At 30.9% G+C, this 26,777-nt stretch overlaps 1 protein-coding gene across 2 annotated transcripts in view; it reads right to left on the bottom strand.

Annotated features, from left to right (window-relative positions):
• Nucleotides 1-10,679: 10,679 nt before the first annotated feature.
• LOC132746537 (complement C1q tumor necrosis factor-related protein 3-like) overlaps nt 10,680-26,777 on the bottom strand; it is a 31,350-nt gene continuing 15,252 nt past the window's right edge. Inside the window, exons 1-2 of one of the 2 annotated variants that reach the window (XM_060735722.1) lie at nt 13,983-14,178; nt 10,692-11,221 (exon numbers count right to left, since the gene is read on the bottom strand). In XM_060735722.1, the coding sequence (XP_060591705.1) occupies nt 10,791-11,221; nt 13,983-14,139 (588 nt within the window). In that variant the 5' untranslated portion in view covers nt 14,140-14,178 and the 3' untranslated portion in view covers nt 10,692-10,790. Of the gene's footprint in view, nt 11,222-13,982; nt 14,179-26,777 lie in introns of those variants that run through there. The other variant, XM_060735724.1, reaches the window with a different exon arrangement.

Here is a 26,777-nt window from a genome sequence, read left to right as displayed (position 1 = left end):
TGTTTGAATCCAATCATGAAAATAAACAACTGCAAAAAAATCAGGAGTTTAGTATATAATCATACCTTTGATGCAAAATAAGTGATACCGACATATTTAAACTGTACTATTTGTCATTTAATAATATTAGGGTTTTTTTAGAATTTTTCAGTTGTTTATATACCCTTAATTTATTTAGGAGAATGAGCCGTGAAATGCTGATCTTTCTTCTAAATTTTCTTGACATCGGTTAGTAATGTTATTCTTTCTTTGTAATTCCATATGTCCTTGAAAATGTTACGCTGGTATACATTCCACAAATATATGAATCAATAAACTAATAGCCCATTTCCCTTGAATTAAAGAAGACGGATCAAGATCGAGTAAATCTTGCTGAATTAACTCTAGATCTTATTTAATTATATCCGTTGGGAGTAATTTGTCGGGAATCATCCTATAAAACAGAATTATATTAAATCTTGATTGTCAATAAACTTTAGATATTCTTTTACCTTTTAGTAATAGAAGCCAAAGTGGGAAAACTTATAAATAATAACGGGCGTTGAACGGGTTTAAACATAAAAAGGAAAAGAATCTCTAAAACAGCAAAGCTAAAGGTTTGATTAAACATGTATTAGTCCTATATACCCCAAGCACCGGCTTAAGCAGTATTCATTTTTGATAATTGAAAATATGCCTTCATAACAAACAATATCAAAACAGATTCTTAAAACTAAATAAAATACTTATGATTGAAATGCTTTTTGCAGCAATATTTACTAATTATTAGAAAAATCAAGAAGGTATGATATGTAAAGGGCATGCCAGGACAGACTCGTTAAAACAAAATAATCAAACTGATTTTAGTATGGCTTGTTTTGTTCAAAAGTTGCAATTGGCAGAGGACGTTATGACTTTAAATGGCTTAAAATGCTTGTTTCTCAAGCCATTGATCGTAGGTTTGCCCTACACTTGTACCATTGCCATTTTTCTTCTTCGTATGACACAAGTACCCCAGAGCTTAGGTTCGGGAAGTGAACAAGCGCGAGTAACAAATTAGTTAAAAAAAGTTGGCAAAAGATTGATCCATCGGGAGCATTAACCACAACAAAATAACACGTTATTTGCAGATTCGCTCTAAACATAAACGTGATTGGGATGATCATACGACCACAGACAAACAATCTATATAAAGGAAATGAACTATTTAGACTTTTCACTCAAATAATAGCTATTGTTAAGTAAGATACCTTATATAGTAATTTTGACTGTCAAATAGCAGACATTTTCTAAATTACGTCGTCTATACATACGGAAGAACTTAACCTATATCAAAACGTTATTGTAATCGGAATACGTTTGTCACGTGCGACCCGGCGAAGTAAGCTCATGAGTTGTAGATTATACAAACTTGTTTATCTGTTCCCAACCTTTATTCTTTTGGCTGTTCGAACTAACGAATTATTGAAACTGCTGAAATAACTGTAAAGGTAAAGCCTTCATCTCTTTTTTACAAATCATTGTTTGGGGGTATCTACAATTTCTGGTTAATATTTTATTTACTTTCAACTTAAAATATTTATTTTCTATTTATAGACCTTTATTAAATTTCCTGTAGTATATCTTAAATTCAGGACAAATAGAATTTTAACTTTTGTTTCCTCGATTTTTTTTATATAAAAGGGCAAAAGGTAAAAAACGAGAAACATAATATTATGATTTTTATTTACTGATCAAATTTATTTATAATAGTCCATAATCTTTAACCTATGAACAGATGAAAAATATAACACTCTAGATTACAACAGTTTTAGTTGAACTATGTTAAAGGTATTTGTATAACAAATCCTTGAAGATAGTGCATGATAAGGAAATTCGAATAACAAACAATCGATTTTAGGTTTAGAAAATAGTGCATGTGTAGGAAATTTTAGTAACAAACCCTTTATTACAACTAAGGAGAATAGTGAATGCTTTATAAATTTTAATACGGTCTTTATAAAATTGTTCAATAAATTGAAAACAAATAACTTATGCATATTTTTCGTCTTATAAAATGGTGATTAAAATAACAAACATGTTGTTCAACAACTCGAATGAATGGTCATTTATGTATATTCTTATATAGTAATTTAAAATAGCAGGTTCACATTTTTTCCAGATTTTTTTTTATATTTCACAACAGCAGGTGCCAAGTGCTGTATGGTTATCGTAAAAAGATTTCCCGTACTTCACTTCAGTGTTGTTATATTTTTCTGGTCCTTTGGGATCATTGTGACCAGCCCTTTTAAGTATTGGGAATTTAGTTCCGCTCAACTGTTCCTAGTTAGGGATGTTGCATATTTTCATTATCCATCATGTACATTCAAACCGAGCCTGAAATTGCCATGTAATTTTGCTTTTATGATGCTTCTTGGGAATCACTTTTTCCAGATATTTAATCGAAACATTGAACAACTTCAGAACCACCTTGCTTTACACATACTTAATCTATAAAACAATAATTAAAAAAGGTATTTAATTATGTTTTGTCTTCTTTTCTGAATTTACTCATTCTACAAAACAGTTTCGGAATCAAAATAATTAGAAATCTATCATGAAGTAATTGAAATACAACTGTGTCTTATACACTTGAATTAACATGAGGTTATAACAAAGTTAATTGTGATCAATTAAAATCATAAATTAACGATCGAGAATTATTGAACTAATTTAAAAGATATTTTTCAGTGAAGCAGTGTGAAATTTATAACAAAAGCACAAAAAAATCAAACAAAAAGTACAATTTCCTAGTTTGAGGTTTGTCAAGTAATCCATGAAATACAAAAAAAACTTGTCTATTGCTTTATCTGATATCTTTATCTAAAATATCCAGAACTATTTTATGTCGGTTAGGGTGTACTTTGCTCAAGAACTATTTTTATTCGCTGCGTCGGTCGCCTACTAATCACTATGTAGATGGAGAAAATGGTAAAGGTTTCTTATCAGGTTATACGGTCATTAAATGTAATTTGCTCACTTCCTGTTTTTTTAGAATAATGACGTTGAGGATACTGAACTGTACAAAATGTGAAAGAAATTACCCACTTCTAAACTTGTCAAGTTATGCGGAGTTAAAGTTGCCGTCACATCGTTTTTCTTTTCCGAAAAATAAAAACAAACAAAAAAGAAAAAAATACTCGATTAAGAATTAAGACAAGTAGAAAATGTAAAGTATCGCATATATTGCTGAATAATAAGAGTTTTGAATGCCAATTTCTTTAAAAAATATAGTAAAGACGGAAATAGTTAATATCGTTAATTAATTAATTAATTAATTTACCTAGTATCCTTTTATATATTAAATGATATGTTTTTGTAACAACTAACAAATCCATTCATACAAGAACGACGAAATAAAATTGAAGTCTTCCAAAACATATCTTAATACATTCTTAACAGAATGAATGATTATTGCTATGACCTTATTTGTTATTTGCAAGTTTTCGAATAATTTGTTGTTTTTTTTCTATCTAAAATCGAATGTTTTTCTTTATTTCTGTTGACATTAAAAGCGCATAGCGGCTTGAGGTAACAATTATATATACAATTAGAGAAAATTTTAGATCATGTTTCTACATTCAAATAATTAAACTTATGTTTTCATGGAAATATTTGTACTGAATATAGATATACTTGTATTTTGCCCAAATGATATATTGTATTTGAAAAAAATAATCTTGATAATTACCAAACAGTCTCGTTTGAAATGTAAACATCGTGAAAATACGTAGTTCTGGCATCCATAACTTTATATGTCGCTTTTATATTGATGTTGCGACAGTAAAGTTATGGGTCAATCCTATTTGCAAAGGCTACCAGAGTTTGGCAGTTCGTGCGCCGTATATAAAAACCTATTAAAAATTACCCTTATTAATCAAATTTGGGTCGAATAAAAATACCATTTGATAAACAAATCAATTTTGAATCAATTCATGTTTTGTTTTTAAATGAAACTTCGATGACATTGTGTACCCAACTATTTTTTAGAGAAATATGTAGAGAATTTTTACTAATATGGAGGAGTCTGCTTTCAAATGAAATCTCGCGGAACTTCATATTTTGGAAATTCTAGCATCTATTTTTAGTAATGGATCGTACACTGTTTTTAGGAAGTGTTTGATTTTATATAAAAACAAACAAATAGTTCATGAATCATCACTAAAAACAATATTAATCCAACATGTTTTTGGTACAATGTCTGTTATTGAATAAATACACCGTTATTCATAATTGCAAAGCCACGTTTTCAATTAAAAATAGCATTTGGGTCACGGGTCACCGAATGTCATGCAAGGGTATCCCAACCTAAATTCTCGCTAGTCATGTGATAATCAGGGCAGCAATGGCGGCGTATTTTATGAAATGTGAATCCGCTGATAAGTTTTGAGGCATTATTTCATCAATCTAATGTTCTGTGTTCAAAAATATAGACTGAAGTGTCCAAAATATATCTAACTACCTGTATTAAAATAGCTTTTGTCCAGAACACCCAAATTTATTGAATTACAGCATGACATAAATATGCCACGGTTCTGGTTGACTTTCGATACGGGATTGGCTTCAGCGAACAGGTCTAGCAGTACTATAAAACCTGTTCGCTGAAGTATCTTTAGCTAGAAAATACGCAAAGAAAAACTGTGTTACATTTTAAACTTTACACACTACAGTAAATCACAGTACCATTACACAGTGTAACTACAAAAACTGGCAGTTTTATAAGAACCTACCAAACTAACTAAACAAATCATAAGGAATGCAGTGTCACAAACATAGTTTATACATTCACTTATTCAAATAAGACATATTCAGGAACATTTTACTACATTTCAATAAATTTCTGAAATAAAATCATATCACCCAAAGATGTGCATAGTATATCTTCAAATGTACCAATGAAAAAAATGAAGGATATCATTAGGCAAAATGTAATTTCAACGTCTAAGCAGTCATGTGTTTTTATTATAATTAGTATTATTATTATAATTATTATTATTATTATTTATAATATGACGATCAGATGACGTTGATTTTCGTTTCATATTACAAACAATTAAAGTCAAAATTAGAACAATTTGTTGTCTTATATTTCAACTAATTGTTTTATAATATTTTATTGTTTTATATCATTAAAATACCGATATCAAAATAATTGGATCCTTATAAAAAGAAGTTGATTGCAAAAAAATATCTTATGGCGTTGGAGTGATTTCAATCATGGATATTGCAATTGAGTATTATTTTGATTGAACTGAATTATTTCTGCAAACAGCACATTAACTTTAAAGATCATTCCGTTTAAAAGATACAATTTAATTATAGTAATGATTCTTTTAAATCGAATTTTTTTAACGAGTTAAACGTGTCAGCAACCTAAAACGTAATATTTTTCCAATTTTAATTCGATTGACATGTTGATTATAGTAATGAAAAGATTTTGAAATCGAATAAATTTTGACGATAAGAACGGGTCAACGACCAAAAATGTAATATCTTTTCTCGTACATTTAATTTTATTTTATTTTATTGACATGCTCTCCTTCGAATTCGTTGAAGCCCTTTATTGAACTGAATAATATGGAGTATAATTAAATACAAATGTTTAAGATTAAAAGTGTCTAAAGGATCTCCGTTGAGGTTCAAATGTATAAAACATTAAATTTGAAGTTCTTACATAGATCAGCTGGGACATTAAAGATGAAAACAGGATATGCATAAGATTTTAGAGAAATATACACAAAAGTAAATCTCAATTTCGAAAAAAATATGAGATGACCGAATAATGATATGAAATTTTGCGAGTCAAATAGAATCTGTTCTTGTTCTCAAAAATGTATTATGCCGTCTTTATTTAAAAACACCATTTATGACATTTTGACAGAACCTTTTACATCAATCACAATAAGGATTTCATATGATTTTTGGGAGTCTTTAAAATAAAAAACGAAGCCAGATGAAATAAGACACGTATTTGCTAAAGATATGTTGCATTTTTGAAAATAGAAACGAGTCTATATGGGTGATATAGTGATTTGATATGTATTTATAATGTAAATACATGCAATGATTAAAAACTTGAAATGATAACTTACCACAGCAGGATGGAAACTGCTTATAACAAAAATGAGGTCTTATTAAAGACAACACACTGTCGAACTGTATCATACCAACTCATTAAGTGTGGAAGATTGAATACCGTTTAAGTCGGTGCTAGGGCCGTGTGGGATGTTACACTTTTCCAGTCTTCCTGATGAACAGACTCAATTAAACTGCGTCTGCAATGGTCATGTCATTTGTAATTGTAATTGCCTCCCTATTTTAAAGAAAGCAAAGGCTTGAAATCAATATAAACAAGAAGCGATGCTTTGCGACGAAACCATGTTTTCAACGATCAAGTTGTGATGTGACAGGAATCAGTAAGTCAAAGTGCATTGAAGTTTTTGAGTAGACGCTGAAAATTCTATTGTAAGCAAATGACCTCGACCTTGCTCCCATATATCTAAGTGACAATCCCAAGCTGCCACACAGCAAGTTTGGTGTCAAAATGTCAAAACAAACTAAAGTTATTGATTGTTAGAAGAGCACCTTTTCAGAAATGAGGAAACTTTAAATAATCTATAGCATCATTCTTATGAAAAATGTTTTTTTAAGAAACGAATAATAGCATTGAGCTCACAAGGAAAATGATCGTTTTTACTCAAAAACTATTATGATATATGTATACTACCCATTTCGAACATGCATTTTACCATTTTCCTACTTAGATAGACTAATTGAAAATGAAAAATTCCCCGAAATCTACCAAAACCTAGGGGCTGTTTTTAAAGTTTCTCTAAATCTTTTTCAACACTATCCTGGTTGATCTTATTAAATACTAAAACATTTTACCGTGAAGTTTTGATTTTATTGAACTTTGAAAATATCAGGTACCATATTTGTTACTAGATTTAGCATTATTTGTCAAAAGATAGATATATAAATAAAATAATTAAAATGAAACACATTTTCCTTTTGAAAAGAAGTTTGAGAAAGACATAAATTATGTTAAAAGAAAAAAGAAAGAAAGAAAAAAAATTGATCCTTCTTGGGTTTGAACGTTCCAATATGTTGACAGTAATTCTAGCCTATTTGAATACCCTTCAAAGCGGAGGTAATTCATAAGGAAAGTCATACCTTTAGATAATACTTTGTAGCTAAAACTATAAAGATGTTAAGTATAGATAGTTTAGGTTATCTTTTTGGCTATCAGGGAACATTTGATAGAAGATTTATACTGTTTCCAATGTTATGTGTTTACCGTAAGTTCCAATCTTAGGGTCAAAAGTTAACGCACCATAACAATTCAGTTTAATTCTGATAAAGACCTAAGCAGGATCGATGAGATGATAAAATGTTTTATTGTGTTCAAGTCAAGTATATTGTGATTTTGAGTCATTTCAAAAAAAAAATTAAATATCACTTTTAATTAAAGAAAACACTGCTTCAATTGTAATTAAGAACTGTTTAAAAATCATATTTTAAGAGTAACAATTCGGAAAAAAAATATTTTTCAAGCAATTAAATCAAAGAAAATTGTTTAGAATCACAGTGACTGTCTCGCCTTAATTGAAAGATAACAAATTAGTTTGACACGCATGCGTCACAACGTGGCATAAGTGTCCGATCACCAGGACGACAGTTTTTATTGATGCACTTATTTAACATTACATCATGATCCTTTCACATCATCACGTTTTGTTATAAATTTCAGCTGTATATTCCAAGAAATACTGCCAAATTGATTTATACACTAAGTAGAAGTATTTCCTTGTCTCATTTTCACAATAAAGACTGCTTGGGGCTCGCAATATTATATCCCCAGACATAGTTACCTTGATCATTATATAAACTCTTGACGTTAGGAGTTTAATTTTGTTGTACGTGTCATTACTTAGGGCTGTAGGAAGTATTTGAGTGTAAAGATCTGGCTGCAAAGACTCTTAATTATTAAATTATATCTAATTCACCTATTACGCCAATTTTGTAGTATGAGATACATTCCAGATTTTTAAACTGCAGACGACCATGGTAACGAGCATCTAATTATAATATTGCTATTCATATTGCTGTTTGATATAAAATAATCACTTTTTCTCAACCATGAAATTTTTAAACTTGATATTTAATAATAATTATAAAAGCCAGTACTATATTGCTAAACTATACATAATATTTAGAAGATACACAAATTTTGAAAGTTGCTGCTTCGTAGTTTTCGGGAGCAAGTTATTTCGGATGTGGCCAAACTATTTAAATACGACATGTAAAAGAGTTTTTTTTATAAATAAAGAACATGCAAGAGAGAAAAGGAGCTATTTTCACTCCCAGCCTTCATTATCTTCCATAGTTGATCGCACGTGATCGGATTATCAGTTTCTGACGCAACTTAAAAGCCAACGCTTACGACTTCCGTAATTATTAAGAAATAATTTTGGAAAGGGTTAATTGGGAAAATCTTGATAATTTTACAGCCGTAAGATTATTTTATTAGTATGATTTTACGTGCATTAGGTTTAGACTTTAAAATAACATTGTTTTCCCTCCCGCGACTAATCTAAGCTTGAAAACATTGCGGATGTTTGTAAATTCAAAATTTCACCATTTTCATGTTCAAATGTTTAATTCTGCTTAGACTGTTGCTGGCGGGCGTGGACGGTAACATACATTTTCCAGTACCGTTCAGGAACAGGCTCAATCAAACAGAGCGTGCAACATTTTCAATTTTGTCATTATAGGCCTTCTTTAGGGATTCTGTTTTTCTCTATTTTGGGTAGGGTATGGTAAGTGGTTAGTAAAGCATTTATTTTATGCAAAATATTTTTAAAAGAAGATTATTCTTATCTTAATCTGACTTTATATTGATATATAAATGTGAACGCTTAGCATCTATACAGAGATTGAATTCATCGTAGAACTAATATGTCAAAATAGAGAAAAATAGAATCATAAAAGAAAGCCCAACAAGACAAAATTGAAAATGTTGCAAGGTCGATTTGATTGAGCCTGTTCATAGAGGAAGTGATTACTGCACGCTACCGTTTAAGTCCCCTAGCACCGTCTTTAGCAGAATTCAATATTCAACATGAACTGGTAATTTTTTTAATTTTGAAATGTCCGCAAGTGTGTTTATACAACCGTTTTCATAGAACCTTTAATGTGACACGTTAGTGCCATTCTATGAAAAGCGGCATATGGTCGTAGTGTGGTTTACTGGAACCAGCCTACTAAAATGTAAGTGGTGTGTCTTTACACGGTAAAGACATGAAAAAGATATAAGCGATTTCTTTCATTGACATATCTTATGTCATATTTTAAATACAAACGTGTTAAGCAATAGATGCATTTTCAGTGATTTTTGTGGATAAGAAGACGGAACGAAAACAAATAATTTTTTACTTTAGGCCTGAACTGATTACATTGGATACGGTGTGCTCTCTCGATGAGTTGCACAATTTAGATATTTAACGTTCATAATTTCGTTGAAGAAACTCATATCATTAGTTATTATAATTCATAATTAAATACTATTAAATCTATTCAATCATGATAAGGCTTATGAATATTTGTTACATGTAAACTAAGCACTGAAAGATGTATTAATGGTGTATGAATGAATATAATTACATAAATCAGCGAAACAAAAAAATTTTAGGTTATATAGAACCAAAATGGGAAATGTAATTTTGGCTAACATTGGGTTTACAAACTTACAGAAACACCAGGGTTCAAACCCACCTTTCCTGCTGAAGTTAAGAGATGCATAGGCGACACTAGTATTTCTAACCCAATTAGCCACCTCTCACGATCACAAAATGATAAACAGTGGCTGTATTTCTGATACATCCAGTTTTAAAGGCAACCCCTCAGACACAAAGGGAATTCGAAAAAAGTACTTTTTCCAAAACCTTATTTGTGCAAGCAACTGAGTATGATACATTTCTTTGATTCGGATAAATAATACATTTGTCTCTCGACTTTCATTTCCTTCTATTGATTAAATGGCAACCGTTGACGACAAACATGCTAAAATATATAAACGTCAGAATTAAAGCTGTAAGCAACCAGATGAGCCAAAACAATAAAATGAAAATCAAGCTTAAGGAAATGTACTAAGAATGTCACAAAAACATTAAACACTCAATCAGTAATTGTCCCCCGCATTTTCGAAGAAAAAAGGAGGATTAAATACTTTAAATACTTTGCACAAATAATCACAATATGATGGCGATATGTCAGGCGCAAAACATCGGTCCCTCCCTCCAAGGTCACACTTAGAGGTCAAAGATTAACATAGTCTGTTATGGGGTATATTTTGTGTCCAATCTATGTCTTCTTCATAGTTCAAGGGAAAATTGAAAATACTTGGCACAAATAGCAACAACAATAAGACAATATGTCATGCACAACACCTGTACCCTTACCTCCAAGGTCAAGGTCACACTTAGAGGTCAAAGCTTAACATGATAGATTTTTAAATTCCGTGTTTCATTTTATTTTATTTTAATCAAGTTATTAATAAAAATTGTTTCATTTGCAGATCTAGCATTGATCATAATTTTGGACTGAGGGAAAAACACATCATTCAATTGAATGTTTATTATTGAATCAAACATTGTATGAATAAAATCTTTTCCTGTTAGCATTTCATAGTTTGAAAAAGGAGGCATGGGTAATTCTAATAATATTGTAATAGTAACATTAGAAGAATGGTCATAAAACAGGGCCAACAGGCACTACCCAAAAGGTTCTGTTTCCACATCAGCAGCAATAAGAAAGCCCGTAAAAAGCGTGAATCCAACTTGTTCCCCGTTGATCAGATAATTATTTTGACTTTCTACCCAAACCTGTTGACCTGCTCTGCAGTGAACCACGACAGAGTTTGAGCTTTGATCGTCGCTACCAGGACCAGCCCCAATTGTATAGAGACCAGCTACTGAAGTACCTTCATGTTTAATGAATGCTTCTAATAAATGGTTGACGTGTGACAGAATTGATACTGTGAAATGATATGCTCCATTTACAGGACATGTAAACTTTCCCTGGAGGTTATCATATGCGTTGCCGATGTTCGTTTGCACGGTGTCAAATACGATGACCTGTCCAGCCGTCAAGCTGTCGTCGCTATTCACATGGGCTGAAAACGCCACTGCGCTTCCACTTGCAGCTAAAATAAAAGTGCATATATGCATAACATATTTACATTCATATATGTATAACACTTTTACATTTCACGTTCTATACCAAAAAAATGTAATTCACTTAGCATTTAAATTGTTATCTTCAGAAAAGACAATCCCTAAATAACGTTAAATGAAGAAGAAACAGAATCCCTAAAGAACGCCCAACACGGCAAAATCGAAAATGTTGCAGACTCGGTTTGATTGAGCCTGTTCATGGACGGTACTGGAAAGTGCAAGTTACCGTCCACGCCCCCTAGCAACGGCTTAAGCAGAATTCAACATTTAAACACGAAAATGGTGAAATTTTGAATTTAGAAACATCCGCAGATGTGTTCATACGGCGGTTATCATGGAACCTTCAATGTGACACAGTAGTGCCATTCCATGAAAAGCGGCGTATGGTCCCCAATTAAAAAAATGCGTGTGCCCTAAACGAGAAAACAATGGGCGGAACTAAATAAAATGGAATTTTGAAAGGGGATCTGAGGTTATGAAGCCTGCATATCACAGATAAGACGTCAAAAGACAATTTAAAAAGCAGGCAACATATCCTAAGGGTGATTAGACAGTATTCAAGTAGGAATACTGGAACCACCCAAGTTGAAAAAGGCCAAATAGAAGAAACTAAAAATACCACATAACATGTATACACAACAATTATGTCGTGCTGAACGATCTTCAAGGATCGAAAATATAACATCTTTGATTAAATGTACGACGTAAAACAACAAAATTTAAAATGTTTTCAGCTCGGCCTTATTTTGTCGTCTGTTCGTAAATGGAAGCTACCGTCAATGTTACCGTCTTGAACAGTATTTAACATTAATACATGACAATGGTGAAAAATGGAATTCAGAAACATCCGCAGATGTGTTCTTTCAGTGACAATAATGGAACCTTTAATGTGACGCGTTAGTGTAATTCCACGACAACAATAAAAAGGAAAACAATAATTATGGCGAAACAAAAAAGAACCAAATTTTGAAAAGGGTTATGACACTTGCATAACAGACAGACACGTCAAAATATAAACCATTAATTTAAAATTAAAACATAAGTACATTAGGAATAAAGGAACCACACAATAAGAAAAAATGGAATAAACTATAACAAAAAAACACAACAATTATTTCGCGCTAATCGATCTTAAAGAACCGGAAATATATCATCTCTACATGTACGATGTTAAATATTATGTCTCATTTTTTAATATCTTTAGATTGAAATGACATTTGATGTTGCATTGGATGTTAAAAGTTATATGATTAAAGACATTACATCGTAATATTAAAACTCAAAATAGGATTAAATTATTTATATGTTATTTCGTTATTTTCATGTTTTAGAAATTATGTATTTCTCTTTTATGTTGATTAATTAATCAATTTGCTATTTCTTCTGTACCGCTTCTAGTCACTAGGAATTATATTTGTTAAAAAATAAACTCTGTGGTGGCGATAATTATGGCTGAATTTGATTTAGTCATTATTCAGCCATGTGGCGTTTTTTAGTTTTCGCCACCAGCCTTTTTTGTGCTGTATTAAGTAAAAAGGAACGAAGTCAGCATCTGTTCCCAGGGCTTTCTTCGCTCTTTTGTATGTAAAATAATAATTAAGTTTTCATTGAGCCATGGCCGTATTCTCCCATTCATAAAATAAACAAGTATCAAATTTTGATATATTTTTGTGTTTTTTGTTTAGAGTTAGTTCTCCTTGTAATACTGTTTAAGCCCTATATGCTTGAACACGTTACAAGGGGAGTAATTCTTGATGGTTTAATTTTTTACGGTAGATGACGGTTGTACCGGAATTTAGCAGTCTACCTTTCCATTCGCCATCTTGTACAAGGGAAGGTCAAACTTTTGGACAGGGTGTATATTTTTGTAAAATAATCATGTTTAAGTTTAAATGTATCTTGAAATTTTGGTCACCCGCCCTCCACACCCGTGTTTATGCAAAATAATATGTTGAAAATTAACAATGTTTCTGTTTGCTGCTGGTTTTTTGATGTGTTTTTCAGATTGTCAAGGCAAGTCATGGCTCACATATAGTTTGGTAGACCTTATGCTATGGTAATGCGACATTGTGTTCAGAACAGATTCTTTGGTGATGTAACAGCCAATGAGTTTTTGGTGTATCGGCAAATAGTGAAATGACTTTTTGTTATGATGAGAAAGTATAAAAAGGACAATTTTGTGTTATTTAGGACAGTTGTTTTTTCTACCTAAGTGAATTGCGCATGTGGCGTTTTTTAGTTTTCGCCACCAGCCTTTTTTGTGCTGTATTAAGTAAAAAGGAACGAAGTCAGCATCTGTTCCCAGGGCTTTCTTCGCTCTTTTGTATGTAAAATAATAATTAAGTTTTCATTGAGCCATGGCCGTATTCTCCCATTCATAAAATAAACAAGTATCAAATTTTGATATATTTTTGTGTTTTTTGTTTAGAGTTAGTTCTCCTTGTAATGAAATGTATCCAAAAAACTTGTTTAGTAATTCAAACATTAAAAATGGCTTTATTATCTCTTATAAATGTAGTAAATGTTTTAAACCCAAAACATTGTTTAACTTAATATAAAAACAAGCAAAATGAATAATGCAAAAAAGTATCTTTATCGCAAGCTTGTCTGAACAGCGAAAAAGTACAAAATTGTGGAGAAAATAATTTTTGTGCGTAGTTAAAGAAACGTTTATCTTTAACCAATGAAATTGGCTAAGGACAATTACACATAACATAAGAATTGCTTTACCTCGTTTTGTTCGTTGGTGTTCCGACTTTAACTGTTGAATATCAGTTTTTAAACCTGTCACCAGATTTTCCAGACTTTCAATTTTTTCCTTAAGTCCCTTGCTTTGAACATAGACAGTAAACAACACTAACACCAGTATGACTATGTATGACTTCATGCTTATAATAATATTTCTCAGTGACTTGCTAGAACAAATTCTTTGTCTGATATGAATATGATTTACTTATAATCTACCTAACCTTTAATTCAACCGACTTTAACGTTTAAATCTCTCTTTTTTGTTATCTTTTGTACGAAAGCGGCTTGGTGTCAAATGCCGATTCATAATGGTTAAAAATAATTTAAATCCTACGGCAAAGATTAAAAGCCTTATAAAAAGTCTGTAACTACTTCGTAGGACTTTATACTCCTACGTGAAAAAGTCCCAGAGAAAGATAAAAAGGCCTGATGTGGTCATATAATTCCTAATTTACAAACTCCAAAATTGGTTCACTTATCTTCTACGTAGAAGTTACAAAGTCCTTATTAAGCTTTTTATCTCCTATTTGAGAGTAAATGTTATAAAGTTGTATGTTTCAGTAATTATCTCATTATTATATTTTTCTCCAACGTAGGAGTATTAAACTTCTATCATTTATTTTCTTCTTCTTTGCTGTTTTTGTTGTAGTTTTTGTACCACGAGTGCAAAAAGTCCAAAAAGAATGTGTTTATCTCCAACGTAGGAGTTATAAAGACATGCGTAGGAGTTATAAAATCCTATTAAGGTTGTGTTTTTCATCTTCTACGTTGGAGTTAGATTTAAGAAGTTCAACATAATAGTTGGCACCTGGACGCTTCCGTACATTTGTAAAAGTTATGTCAACTTATAAATTACTTTCAAATATTGTTTTAACTATTTACTTAATTCATCCAAACTTTTATGTAAATAAATAACCGGATGAATACTAATTGAAAGTAAAGGGTGTAACCTCCAGTTTTAATCCTGAAAAGATAAATGTATTAGTTACTGAAACATTGAAACAACAACAATTGGTTTTGAATTCTTATGTTGCCATATATGGTAACAAATTTGGTATCTTTTTTTTAAATTCATAAAACAACTATAGTATTTCGTTACTGCAAACTGAATTTAGTTTGCCTTTAATTATGAACAGTCCTTGAAAGCTTAAAATGATATACTGTAATCATATAGTATCATCCAAAGTTGTCAATATATCAATTACAAAACCATACAGCTGAGTTTTGATTTATTTGATTAGTTTATACGAATTCATTTTCAGTTCGATTGTGTTGGAAGCTTAAAGCTTATTAACACACTCTCGAATGAATCCGTTCCTGGGGTGATAAGAAATAAGTGTAAAGTTTCTTGCTTAAGGAAACAACGGCTTGCACCTGACGTGGTGTTGACACACGCGGCCAACAATCCTTAGATTACTAGTCCGGCGCGTTAACCACTGGGTCATGCCGCCACTCTTTATTTGATTGACTTTTGTGTCAGCCTTTTTCGTCCATTTTTTTGTCTCCTTACCATTCATATACAAATAATTGTGGCGGGTGATTGGAACAAAAATTCCATAAATTGACGATAATTACGCGTTATTTTTTAGCTATTATAGCGATCAAAATAGAAATTGTAATAAACATATATTTTGATAAAAGCCTAACGTCAACATTAATATATTTTAACAAGACATAATGCAAAACAGGATGGTGTTTTATCCGAAAACATTATATTTCAGTATCTAAAGCTGAAGCTATCCACCTTAAACCTGCCTTTTAATATTTTTGGTGTGTGTAAGTGAGTGTTAACTGATATACTTCCTCTATATTTAGATCTACAGAAGGAAAAGATTGACGTGTTTAAAGCAAAACCGCCATCCGTAAACCCTCATAATTTTGGTGATTACGAGCTTTATTCGGAAAGGAATTATATTGAGACAATACTGGTAATAATACAACCGTTAGTTGCTTTAATTAGTATGCCCCGTACGTGCATTAACTGATTAAACAAATAAAGATGTTTTTCTTACGAAACACTATCTAATTTTGATAGAAATCGATTACATTGTTCATAGGGAAATCTATAAAGGAGGTCTAAGATACGTAGAATCGTAAAGTGTGCATATGAAGTATAATCTTATACGACTGTGTCGTTGTATGAGGTTATGTTTACACGCAATTTTCCTTGCTTCCATGCTCTATTCCGTTCCTAATTCTTATGCAAATAATGCTGAAATGTTCTCAACATAACAATTATTTCGATATTATTTTTTACTGGTTTGCACATGATTTACGTTAAATAATGGTAGAGAAAATATATATTATAATATGAAATACAAAATTAAATCATTGTAATGGGTTCATATAAATGTGTGTTTAATTATCAGCAATCATTCTTTATTAATGCAAATGTATCTACGTTTAATAATGAATAATTGTTCTTTATTTATTCTAACAATAACTTTAAATAAATATTCAAACAATTAATAAATATTTGAAGTATACAATTTAATTGGAATAGTGCTATATTCATTTAGAATTGAAATTAAAATTTGAAATTCATACTGATGATGTATTCAGTGGCAGGTTTTCATTAAATTTAGTTTAAACAAATAACATTTAAGTTACCGGTTAAAGTGTGAAAATAATCTACAATGGATATATTGTTATCACTTCAAGTTTGAATATATAATAATATATAATTCTGATAATTCAGGGACAATAAACACATGCAAACTATTGTGACATTGTTACATGTTTAAATGAATGCACATATGATGGATACCCTACATACTATTGAAATATAGCTCTCTTTCCTTTTCCTTTTTTATGTTTTCGGTTTAATGTAACGAACATAACATGAAAAGGAAAAAATAATCAGAGCATTTGAACAAGTAATGAATAATTAAATAAAAGTTTACGCGAGGCAACTATTTTATGCCTCTAGTGCCGGTCAAATAACGTTAGGATGCTTGGCACGTAACGGCTGAAGGAGGACAATGGTGATTACATGAATGGTATATATTAAATGGAATTTATTTAAAACTATATAAGTAGAAATGACAAATTAAGATTGAAAAAAAAAAGAAAAAAAAAACATTTTGAAAGCATTGATGATTGCACTAATTTAATATATTCTCTGAAGACTTCGAAAGTTTCTGTTCCTTTTAGGCATTATAAGACCTATTTGATCGTCAGTCCTTAGACTGTTAAAACTATGCTACCTCCGTAAACAAACGTGTACCCTTGTCATAATGTCTGCGATAGTTATATTGTGCTATTCCTCTTACAACACAAGGTGAATTTAATTAAAACTTGTTTTAAACTGTTTGAGGTGGATCAAGCAGAGACCCTGGATTATAAATCCATTCCTCTCCCTATTTAGCTCAACAAACTTATTCCTAGTAAATAATTTAAAATGAGTTTTAGCAAATAATCTATATAGTCATATTAAATGAAGTTGTTTCCCAGGATGTATCCTGTAATGATTATCGAAAACCATCTGAATCCTTAGAATAAACACAACAACTGAATTACAGTATTTGAAATCATTTATAAGGTTTCATGACGTTTCACAAAAAAATAGGAACGCCAGGAATCAAAAAGTTTTGCCATTTAATTTAATTCCTAAAAGATCATTGATATCGTCAGCCAATTACAGAATCAAACCATAAAATTAACGTTGTTATTATTTACTAAACGTCAAAATGACATTACAGCAAGACAACATGTAATTGCAAGAACCAGAAAGAAACACATTTAATTGGAGAACATTTTAGTAATAGGAAATACACCCTAAAGGCTTCACAATAAAGACGTTAAAACCTTAAGATAAATCGGTACAATGTACTATAAGAATTTTGTGTCTTTGTAGCAACAGAAGAAGTATTACAGCTAATACTTTCATATTTTACTTTTACAATCAAATGTCTTGCAAAACAATCACATTTTTATCCAATTGGATATCTTTGACTCTATATTTTGCTATATATCGTTGAACTTTTTCAGTTCATTATTTTGCTATAAATCATTATACTTTTGACAAAAAAAAAATTCTTATATTTCTCCTGTAGATTAAACTAAAACATTGTATAGTGATTCACATAGCGGTAACTATAATTAAGTTTTTTTGTTTGTTTGTTATCTGATCATAGTTTAATATATATGTATTCTTTTAACTGCATCGCATTATAACATTACTATGGAGGGTGATTTATGCCAAAATTACATCTTGCTTTCTTACGTTACATCGTGCTTTCTAACTTGTACATCGTGCTTTCTAACTTGTACATTATGCATTCTGACATATACATCTTGCATTCTGACTTTTACATGTTGCTTTCTTACATGCACATTATGCTTTCTGCTGTGTGCGACTTGCTTAATTTTATGTTGATGTCGTTATTTAATGATCAATTATTATTCATTTGTTGATCTGGTATATTAATTCAATTAATTAACCTGCAACTGTTTGTATTTGGGTCTATTTACTCAGCTTGAATGACGAATGTCATAAGGTAGAATGCGCATAGCCGAAAGCCGAATGCAGCAAGCATAATACAACGCGACATCTGGTGTAATAATATGTGACACCCATATTATATGCTAACAGGTGGCGCTACAGTAATATTCTCGGTAAAGTCCGTATTGCGGTTCGGATTCAGTTACCAAGTTACCTCCCTTTGTTTTAAAAATTTCCATTTGCACTCATGGAGAAAAAAATATACAAAACGATTTAATCAATTTTTTATATTATTAATGAAACTCTGTAGGTCAAATTATATTTCCAGCTGACAATGACAAGTTCCACATTTCCAAATCAATAGTTTTAGAATTTTTTTTTTTCATCAACAAAATAATTATAAAATAGAACAGTTGTTCAACATTGTTCAAAGTGCTTGGGCCATAAAAAACTTCTTATTAAAATATTTCATACTCTTGAAAAGTTCTTAAATTTTGACATGGCTTATTTCCAATACCTGTGATCATCCACAACATTTTTAATGTGTTTTTATTAATTAGGACATTTTCTTGCCTCTTTTCAAACTAATTTTGTACACACGTTAGATTTTTTCAATTCAACTTGTCAAAAAAATGTCTTTTTTCACAAAGTTGAAATTATTCACTAAGATGCTTTATGAATACGGCCCAGGTTCTTGTTCACAGTGTCAGCTTAAAACTGAAGAAACTGCTGCCAAAATCAGCTGATTCTGAGAAAAAAAAAATGCCAAAACTGTCTAGTCTGTCAGACTAGACAGTTTTGCCTTTTTTTCTTTTGCAGCGGCACGGGCTACCTCTCTTCATTTGAATTTTATAGCATAGGCACCCTCTCATTTTTTAACACATACGTACCCAAAAGGCACGACATATGCTTTTATTTGCGTTAATCGTTAAGTATGTAATATTTACATAAAAGTAAGAAATATTACATACCTATTTAACGATTAACGCAAATAAAAGCATATGTTGTGCCATGAGGGTACGCTGCAAAACCGAAAGTTGGGTGTTTTTATGAATTTTACATTTATTTTTGACAATATACTGGCATTTGTCCGAAGATGATATGTAAATGAACATATTAAATATGTATGATGCATATATAACCAAGCCCACGGTTCATTGCAGCCCGAAAAGTATGTCGAGGTGATGGGCGAAGCAAGACATGTCGATTTTTTGTAGCTTATTGTGAAGTTGCAGTACATGAAAAACGGGCACATGACAAATCAGCACATAAATAAAACATTTTAGTGTTCCGTGGTATATAATTATCTTTTGTACGTGTCAAACCCCCTTTCCTTATTACATTGAAATTTTACTGGATTGTTATCCATCGCTGGTTTGTTTTTAGCAGAGAAAGACCTGTGCATGTGTAAAGAGGGTACCGTTTGAGCAGATTTCGCAAAGAGGGTACCGATATAGATATGCGCCGTGGTGTAGCTTTAGGACGAATGATTTCATAATATTAATTGATTAGTACATAAAAACAAAATGTAAAAAAAATGGTCCCAAGAAATGGTTGTAAAATGAATATTGCATGTTTGGCTGAAGATGCCCTTTTAGTAGTTTTCTTTAATTATAGCGTTCATGATATTGGAAATGTATAGCAGATTTTACTCATTTAAATCAAAACAGTTTTATACCTTAAGGCAATAGTATTTGCAATACAAACACCACTGAGAATGTAGAAAAAATGTTTATTAATATCTTCTATGACAAACAATTCATTTGATTTTATAACCATTTCTTGGGACATTTTTTGTACATTTTGTTTTTATGTACTCATCAATTAATATTATGAAATCATTCGTCCTAAAGCTAATTAAACTCTCACAGATTGACAGACTAGACAGTTTTGCCTTTTTTTCTCAGAATCAGCTGATTTTGGCAGCAGTTCCTTCAGTTTTAAGCTGACACTGTGAACAAGAACCTGGGGCCGTATTCATAAAGCATCTTAGTGAATAATTTCAACTTAGTGAAAAAAGACATTTTTTTGACAAGTTGAATAAATTCAACTAACGTGTGTACTAAATTAGTTTGAAAATAGGCGAGAAAATGTCCTAATTAATAGAAATACATTAAAAATGTTGTGGATGATCACAGGTATTGGAAATAAGCCATGTCAAAATTTAAGAACTTTTCAAGAGGATGAAATATTTTAATAAGAAGTTTTTTATGGCCAAAGAACTTTGAACAATGTTGAACAAACTGTTCTATTTTATAATTATTTTGTTGATGAATAAAAATAAATTCTAAAAACCATTGATTTGGAAATGTTGGCAACTTGTCATTGTCAGCTGGAATACAGAGTTTCATTAATAAATATAAAAATTGGTTTAAATCGTTTTGTATATTTCCTCCATGAGTGCAAATGGAAATTTTAAAAACAAAGGGACGTAACTGGGTAAACTGAATCCGAACCGCAATACGGACTTTACCGAGAATATAACTGTAGCGCCACCTGTTAGCATAATTTGGTGTCACATATTATTACACCAGATGTCGCGTTGTATTATGCTTGCTGCATTCGGCTTTCGGCTATGCGCATTCTACCTTTATGACATTCGTCATTCAAGCTGAGTAAATAGACCCAAATAAAAACAGTTGCAGGTTAATTTATTGAGTTAATATACCAGATCAACAAATGAATAATAATTGATCGTTAAATAACGACATCAACATAAAAATTAAGCAAGTCGCACACAGCAGAAAGCATAATGTGCATGTAAGAAAGCAACATGTAAAAGTCAGAATGCAAGATGTATATATGTCAGAATGCATAATGTACAAGTTAGAAAGCACGATGTACAAGTTAGAAAAGCACACGATGTAACGTAAGAAAGCAAGATGTAATTTTGGCATAAATCACCCTCCCTACATTACTGTATCTTTTTATCAATTTTGAGGCGTTTATGGCCAAGAGGTTAAGGTCATTCATTTCAAACCATTGCCCCTGACAGCTGTAAATTCTCTAGGGATTTTTCATGTGACGAAGCTATTCAGATACTTTACGGAACGTCGGTGGTTCTACTAAGGTGTCCGTTCGTCCCTCAAATACTGCACGTAGGGGCACCTAGAGTATTCATTCACCAAGGTCCTTAGATGACGTCTTCTGCATTGCTGCGGCGCGAAAAAATCAAACCAATAAAAATCATATATTTTTATATTGAAGGAGAATGCTTATATTTGTTGTAAATCACAACTTTCTTCTGAATGAATGTATTACAAAGGTTTCTTTGCATAATTGTATTTTTGTTCATAAATATAAATACGTGAGCTTTGTACTTTAATTATAACGATAAGCTCGTGTGATGCGTGGACAGTTATATAACACAATCGACGAGCAACACAATACACTATAATTAAAATAATGTTTCTAGCATGCACTTGGGTATCTATAGTAATTCTATTATTATACATGTTATACTTTTCATTTATTCAAGATTATTTTTTATGTTTTTTTTTGTCCTGACCATTTTCCGTCACTGTGTTTATGACGACAAATTGTCGAGGTTTCTAATTTAATTATACGGTAATGAAATTAAATTTTTTCACTTCCTTATTATAAGAATAATGACGTTGAGGACACTGACTTTTACAATAGGTCAAATGAATAGCTCATTCCTCAACTTGTCAATTTTTACGGGTTAACAGTGACTTATCATCGTTTTGCTTTTTACAATATGATATATGACGGTCATGAGTTCAGATAATATAGAAAATAATATAATTATATTTCATATCATGATGGATGGTAAAAGATCTTAGGTTCAGTTTTCTTTAAAAAAAAGTTATATAATCAGATAAATAAGAAAAACAAGGACATTAAAAAAGAACGCCGCTCAAGGCAAAATTAAAAAGAAAGTTGCAGGCTCTGTAAAACATGTAAAATGAGCCAGTATATTAATATCATATAAATAATATTATATTAATCAGTGCGCATGCTTACTCACGATGATGAAAATTGAAAGTACGATGGTGAAAGGTCGAATGACGAAACCATGATTGTGAAAAGTCGAATATACGATGATGAAAAATGAAAGTACAATGGTGAAAGTCAAAATAACAAAACAACACCAAGAAAGCAAAAGTCAAAATACGATCATGGTGAAAAAAAGAATTTTATCAAATTTTCGCCATCTTGGTTTTGAATTTGAGTTTTCAATAACAACTGTTACCTTAGGGTTCAAATCATTATTTTATTATTCCTAGAAGACTTGGTATAATAACCTTGCAAACTCTTTAGTGCCCAATTTTGTAATTCGTGTCATTGTTAAAGGCTATAGTATAGAATCATTTAATAATAAGCAAAATGCGATTTTCTTGAGATATCATCATGGCCAATAAAAAATAACAAAATTAAATCTTCTGGGGTTTGAACCCATGCCCTATCAAAACTGGAAATGAATATTCTTCAAAAACGATTAATAACATATGACTCCATTAATTAAACTCTACTGATTTGTACCAGATTAACGTTAAATAATAGTAGACTTAATATCATGAACAAACATAAGGAGAAAAGAAAATAATCATTTTAATAGGTACATATAACTAAATGTTTAATTGTCAGCAATCACTTTTTATTAATATTTACGTTAAATAATGAACACTTATTCTCTATTTATTCTAACAAAAACTCTACAATCAAATAGGATTTGAAATCTTATATTTAAATGAAATAGTGCTCTACTGAACGAAAATTTAAGTTTTTAACTCGTATTTAACGGTGTATTAATAAAAGGTTTTCATTTAATTTAGTATTATAACGAAAGACTATAACTCAGATGCTATCAAGATAGATGTAGAGTTACTGTTTTACTCTTCAATGAATTTTTGATGTTGATACCTAACATACTTTAAGAGAATTATGGTTCTTGGATCAATTATATACAAATCATACTTTAAGTTACCGGTTGTAGTGGGAAAGTAATGCAAAATGCATCTATTGATAAAACTAAAAATTTGATAATCAATATAAAGTATAATTAAGATGATTCAGGTACAATAAACACATGCCATGCAAATTATGTGACATTGTAACAATATCGTTCAATGTTTATTTAAATAAAGAAAGAAAAATATTGTTCTCTTTCCATATTGCTTTTTATGTTTTTCTATATAATGAATGACAAAATAACATGAAAAGGTGAGATAAATCAAGAGCAACTAGAGAAAGGAATAAATTATTATATAAAATTTCATGCGGGACAATATAATAGAGCAACTTATTTTATGCCCCTGGATGCGAGGCATGTAACAGCTGTAGGAGGACAATGGTGCTTACATGAATGATAAAAATGAATTTATTTAAAACTATATAAGTAGACAAATGAAGGTTGGGAAAAAAAGAAAAACACAATTTGAAAGCATTGATGATAGCATGGAAATATTTTATTCTCTGTCGACTTCGAAAGTTTCTATTCCTTTTAGGCAGTATCAGACTGTCTCATTTGGCCTTTATCCTTAGACTGTTACTATGCTACCTCCGTAACAAGCGTATACCCTTGTCATAGTGTCTGCAGTTGTTATATTGTTCTTTTCCTCTTACAACACAAGGTGAATTTAATTAAAACTATTTAAACTGTTTTAGATGGCACGCAGCTATGCATCCTGAGAAACAAACCCCTATTCCTCCTCTTCATGCTATGATTTTTTAATATTTTTTCTGCAAAATCAGGTGGTACGAAACCCTTTTCGTACGAATTGCTTATGCTGCTTTTTGCATGATACAAATCGATTTCATGAAAACCTATAAAACTGTTCGTACTGACATTTAATTATGTATCCTAATAAAATATGGAGAAGAAAGGTTGGTTATTGCCAGAGATCAATTGTCCCGAAAAACATTCGCCTCGCCCGTTGATCAAGCAGCGACCCCGGTTTATAAATACGATTCTCTCCCTTTTAGCGAAGCAGGCTGAATAATAGATAGTAGATAGTTAAATTTAATGTTGTTGTTCCCAAGAAAGTACTCTGTAATAATTTTCGAACACCAGCTGAATCCTTATAAAAACAACAACTGAATAACAGTCATTTCAATAATTTGTTAAGGTTTCCTGACGTTGCACAAAAAATAGAAACAAACAAGTGAATAAAGGAATCTAGAAAGTTCGGCATTAAATTTAATTATTATCCTGTCGTAAAGATCATTGATTTCGTCAGCCATTTATAGAACCTAATTATCAAAAAATCGTAATTTATTAAACGTTAAAATGTCATTACAACCTGACAACTTATAATTGCAAGAACTAGAAAAAAGAAACATTTAATTTAAGAACATTTAAGAAATAGGGATTACACCCTGAAGGCTTTGCATTTAAGACGTTATAACCTTAAGATAAATAGGTACAATGTACTTCAAGAATTTTGTTTCCTTGTAACAACAGATGAATAATTACTGTAAATACATTTAACGTTCAATTTTACAATCCAATTGTTTGCAAAAAGATCATATTTTTTATTATCAAATTGGATATCTTTGACTTTATACTTTGCCTCATGTCGTCGATCTATTTCAGTTGATTGTTTTGCTATAATATCATTAAACGTCTGACACAAATTTACCTATTCTTATGTTTCTCCTAATGAAACATTTTATAGTGATTAAAATAGCGGGTAACTATCATCATATTTTTATAAATATGTTTGTAATAGGATGGGTATTTACGGTAATCTAACTTAAAAGTTACTGTCTTTTTACTTATTGCATGGTATATACAATATTATTCTCAACCAATCAAATTGTTGTAGTGAATACTGAATTGTATAAATAAGCTGACTTTGGCAATGTTAGCTAGGTGAGGTACTGTACCTACTCGGGTCAGTACAACAAGGCTTAGCCTTGAAACATTAAACTGGACTTAGTCCTTAACAAACGTTTACGTTTATTATAATCGACCACATATAAAATATATCATAAAAATAATCTTAATCAACTAATAAATATAGTTATTCTTAAAATAAAACTAAATATAATTTGATTAGTATACTCATTGTAAAGCATTGATTCTCATTAGAACCTGACCACTATTACATGTTAAAGGGTATGTCTATCGGTTTTTTGGGGTTTTTTTTTTTTTTGTTGCCTTTTTTTCTCTTTTCTTTCTTCTGAATATATGTATAGCAAAGCTCGTTGTGCATAAGTGCATTTTTTGTTCATAAATATATACGATCGAGCTTTGAACTTTAAATATATTGAAATCGATATATTTGAGTCACGCATGGTAAGTTTTATAACAAAATCAACATGCAACATAATATTATTAAAACAACGTCCCTAACGTGCACTTGTCAATCTATAGTAATTCTTTTATTTTGCAGGTAATACTTTTCATATATTCAAGCTAATTGTACATGTATGTCTTTTTCTGTCCTGACCGTGTAGATGAAGACAAATTGTCGAGGTTTCTAATCTGATTATACAATTTATTCACTTCTTGATTATGAGAATAATGACGCAGAGGATACTGACTTTTACAAAAGGTCAAAGGAATAACTCATTCTCCAAATTGTCAATTTATACGGGTTAACATTAACTTAACATGTCTTTGCTTTAACAATACGACACTAGACGGTCATGAATCAGAAAGTGATATATATTTCATATAATGTTTGGGGTAAAAGCACTTGAGTTATGTTTTTTTTTAAGTCTAATAAATTAGAAAAACACGGAATCACCATAGAACGCCCCTAAATTGAAAAGGTTTCAGCCTCGGTTAGGTGAACCTTAATCGTCTAGTTGCTAAATTTATTTGAAAAAAAAAACAATTTAAAAAACGACAACAATAATTATTAATATGTTTTTTGTTTATTTTCTTGTTTCATACATGTTTTTATCCTTAATTTGTTATAGTTGGTTATGCAATCATTACATGTTTATTCAGCCAAGTCAACTCCAAACGAAGTTGTACGTTCTCATTCAGTGCGCAAGCTTAACAACGATGATGAAAGTAGAATGTACAGTGGTGAAAAGTCGAAATAACGAATGCACGATGGTTAAAATTTTAGCAATTTTCAAATAATCTATATAGTCAAATTTAATGAAGTTGTTCCCCAGAAAAAATTCTGAAAACCATCTGAAGCCTTAGAAAGAAAAACAACTGAATTACAGTAAGTTTAAATCATTTTTAACGTTTCATGACGTTTCACTAAAAAAGACAGGAACGACAGGAATCAAGAAGTTTTGCCATTTAATAAAACTCCTAAAAGATAATTGATTTCGACAGCCAAGTACAGAATCAAACTATAAATGTTTTTTTTTTATTTACTTAATGTCAAATGCCATTACAGCCTGAC

This window comes from Ruditapes philippinarum, unplaced genomic scaffold (assembly GCF_026571515.1).
Source record: "Ruditapes philippinarum isolate M1 unplaced genomic scaffold, ASM2657151v2 ctg2038_1_1_1_1, whole genome shotgun sequence".
NCBI lineage: Eukaryota > Metazoa > Mollusca > Bivalvia > Venerida > Veneridae > Ruditapes > Ruditapes philippinarum.
The sequence above is the reverse complement of the archived record's forward strand: the minus strand, read 5'-3'. Positions and strand labels throughout refer to the sequence as shown.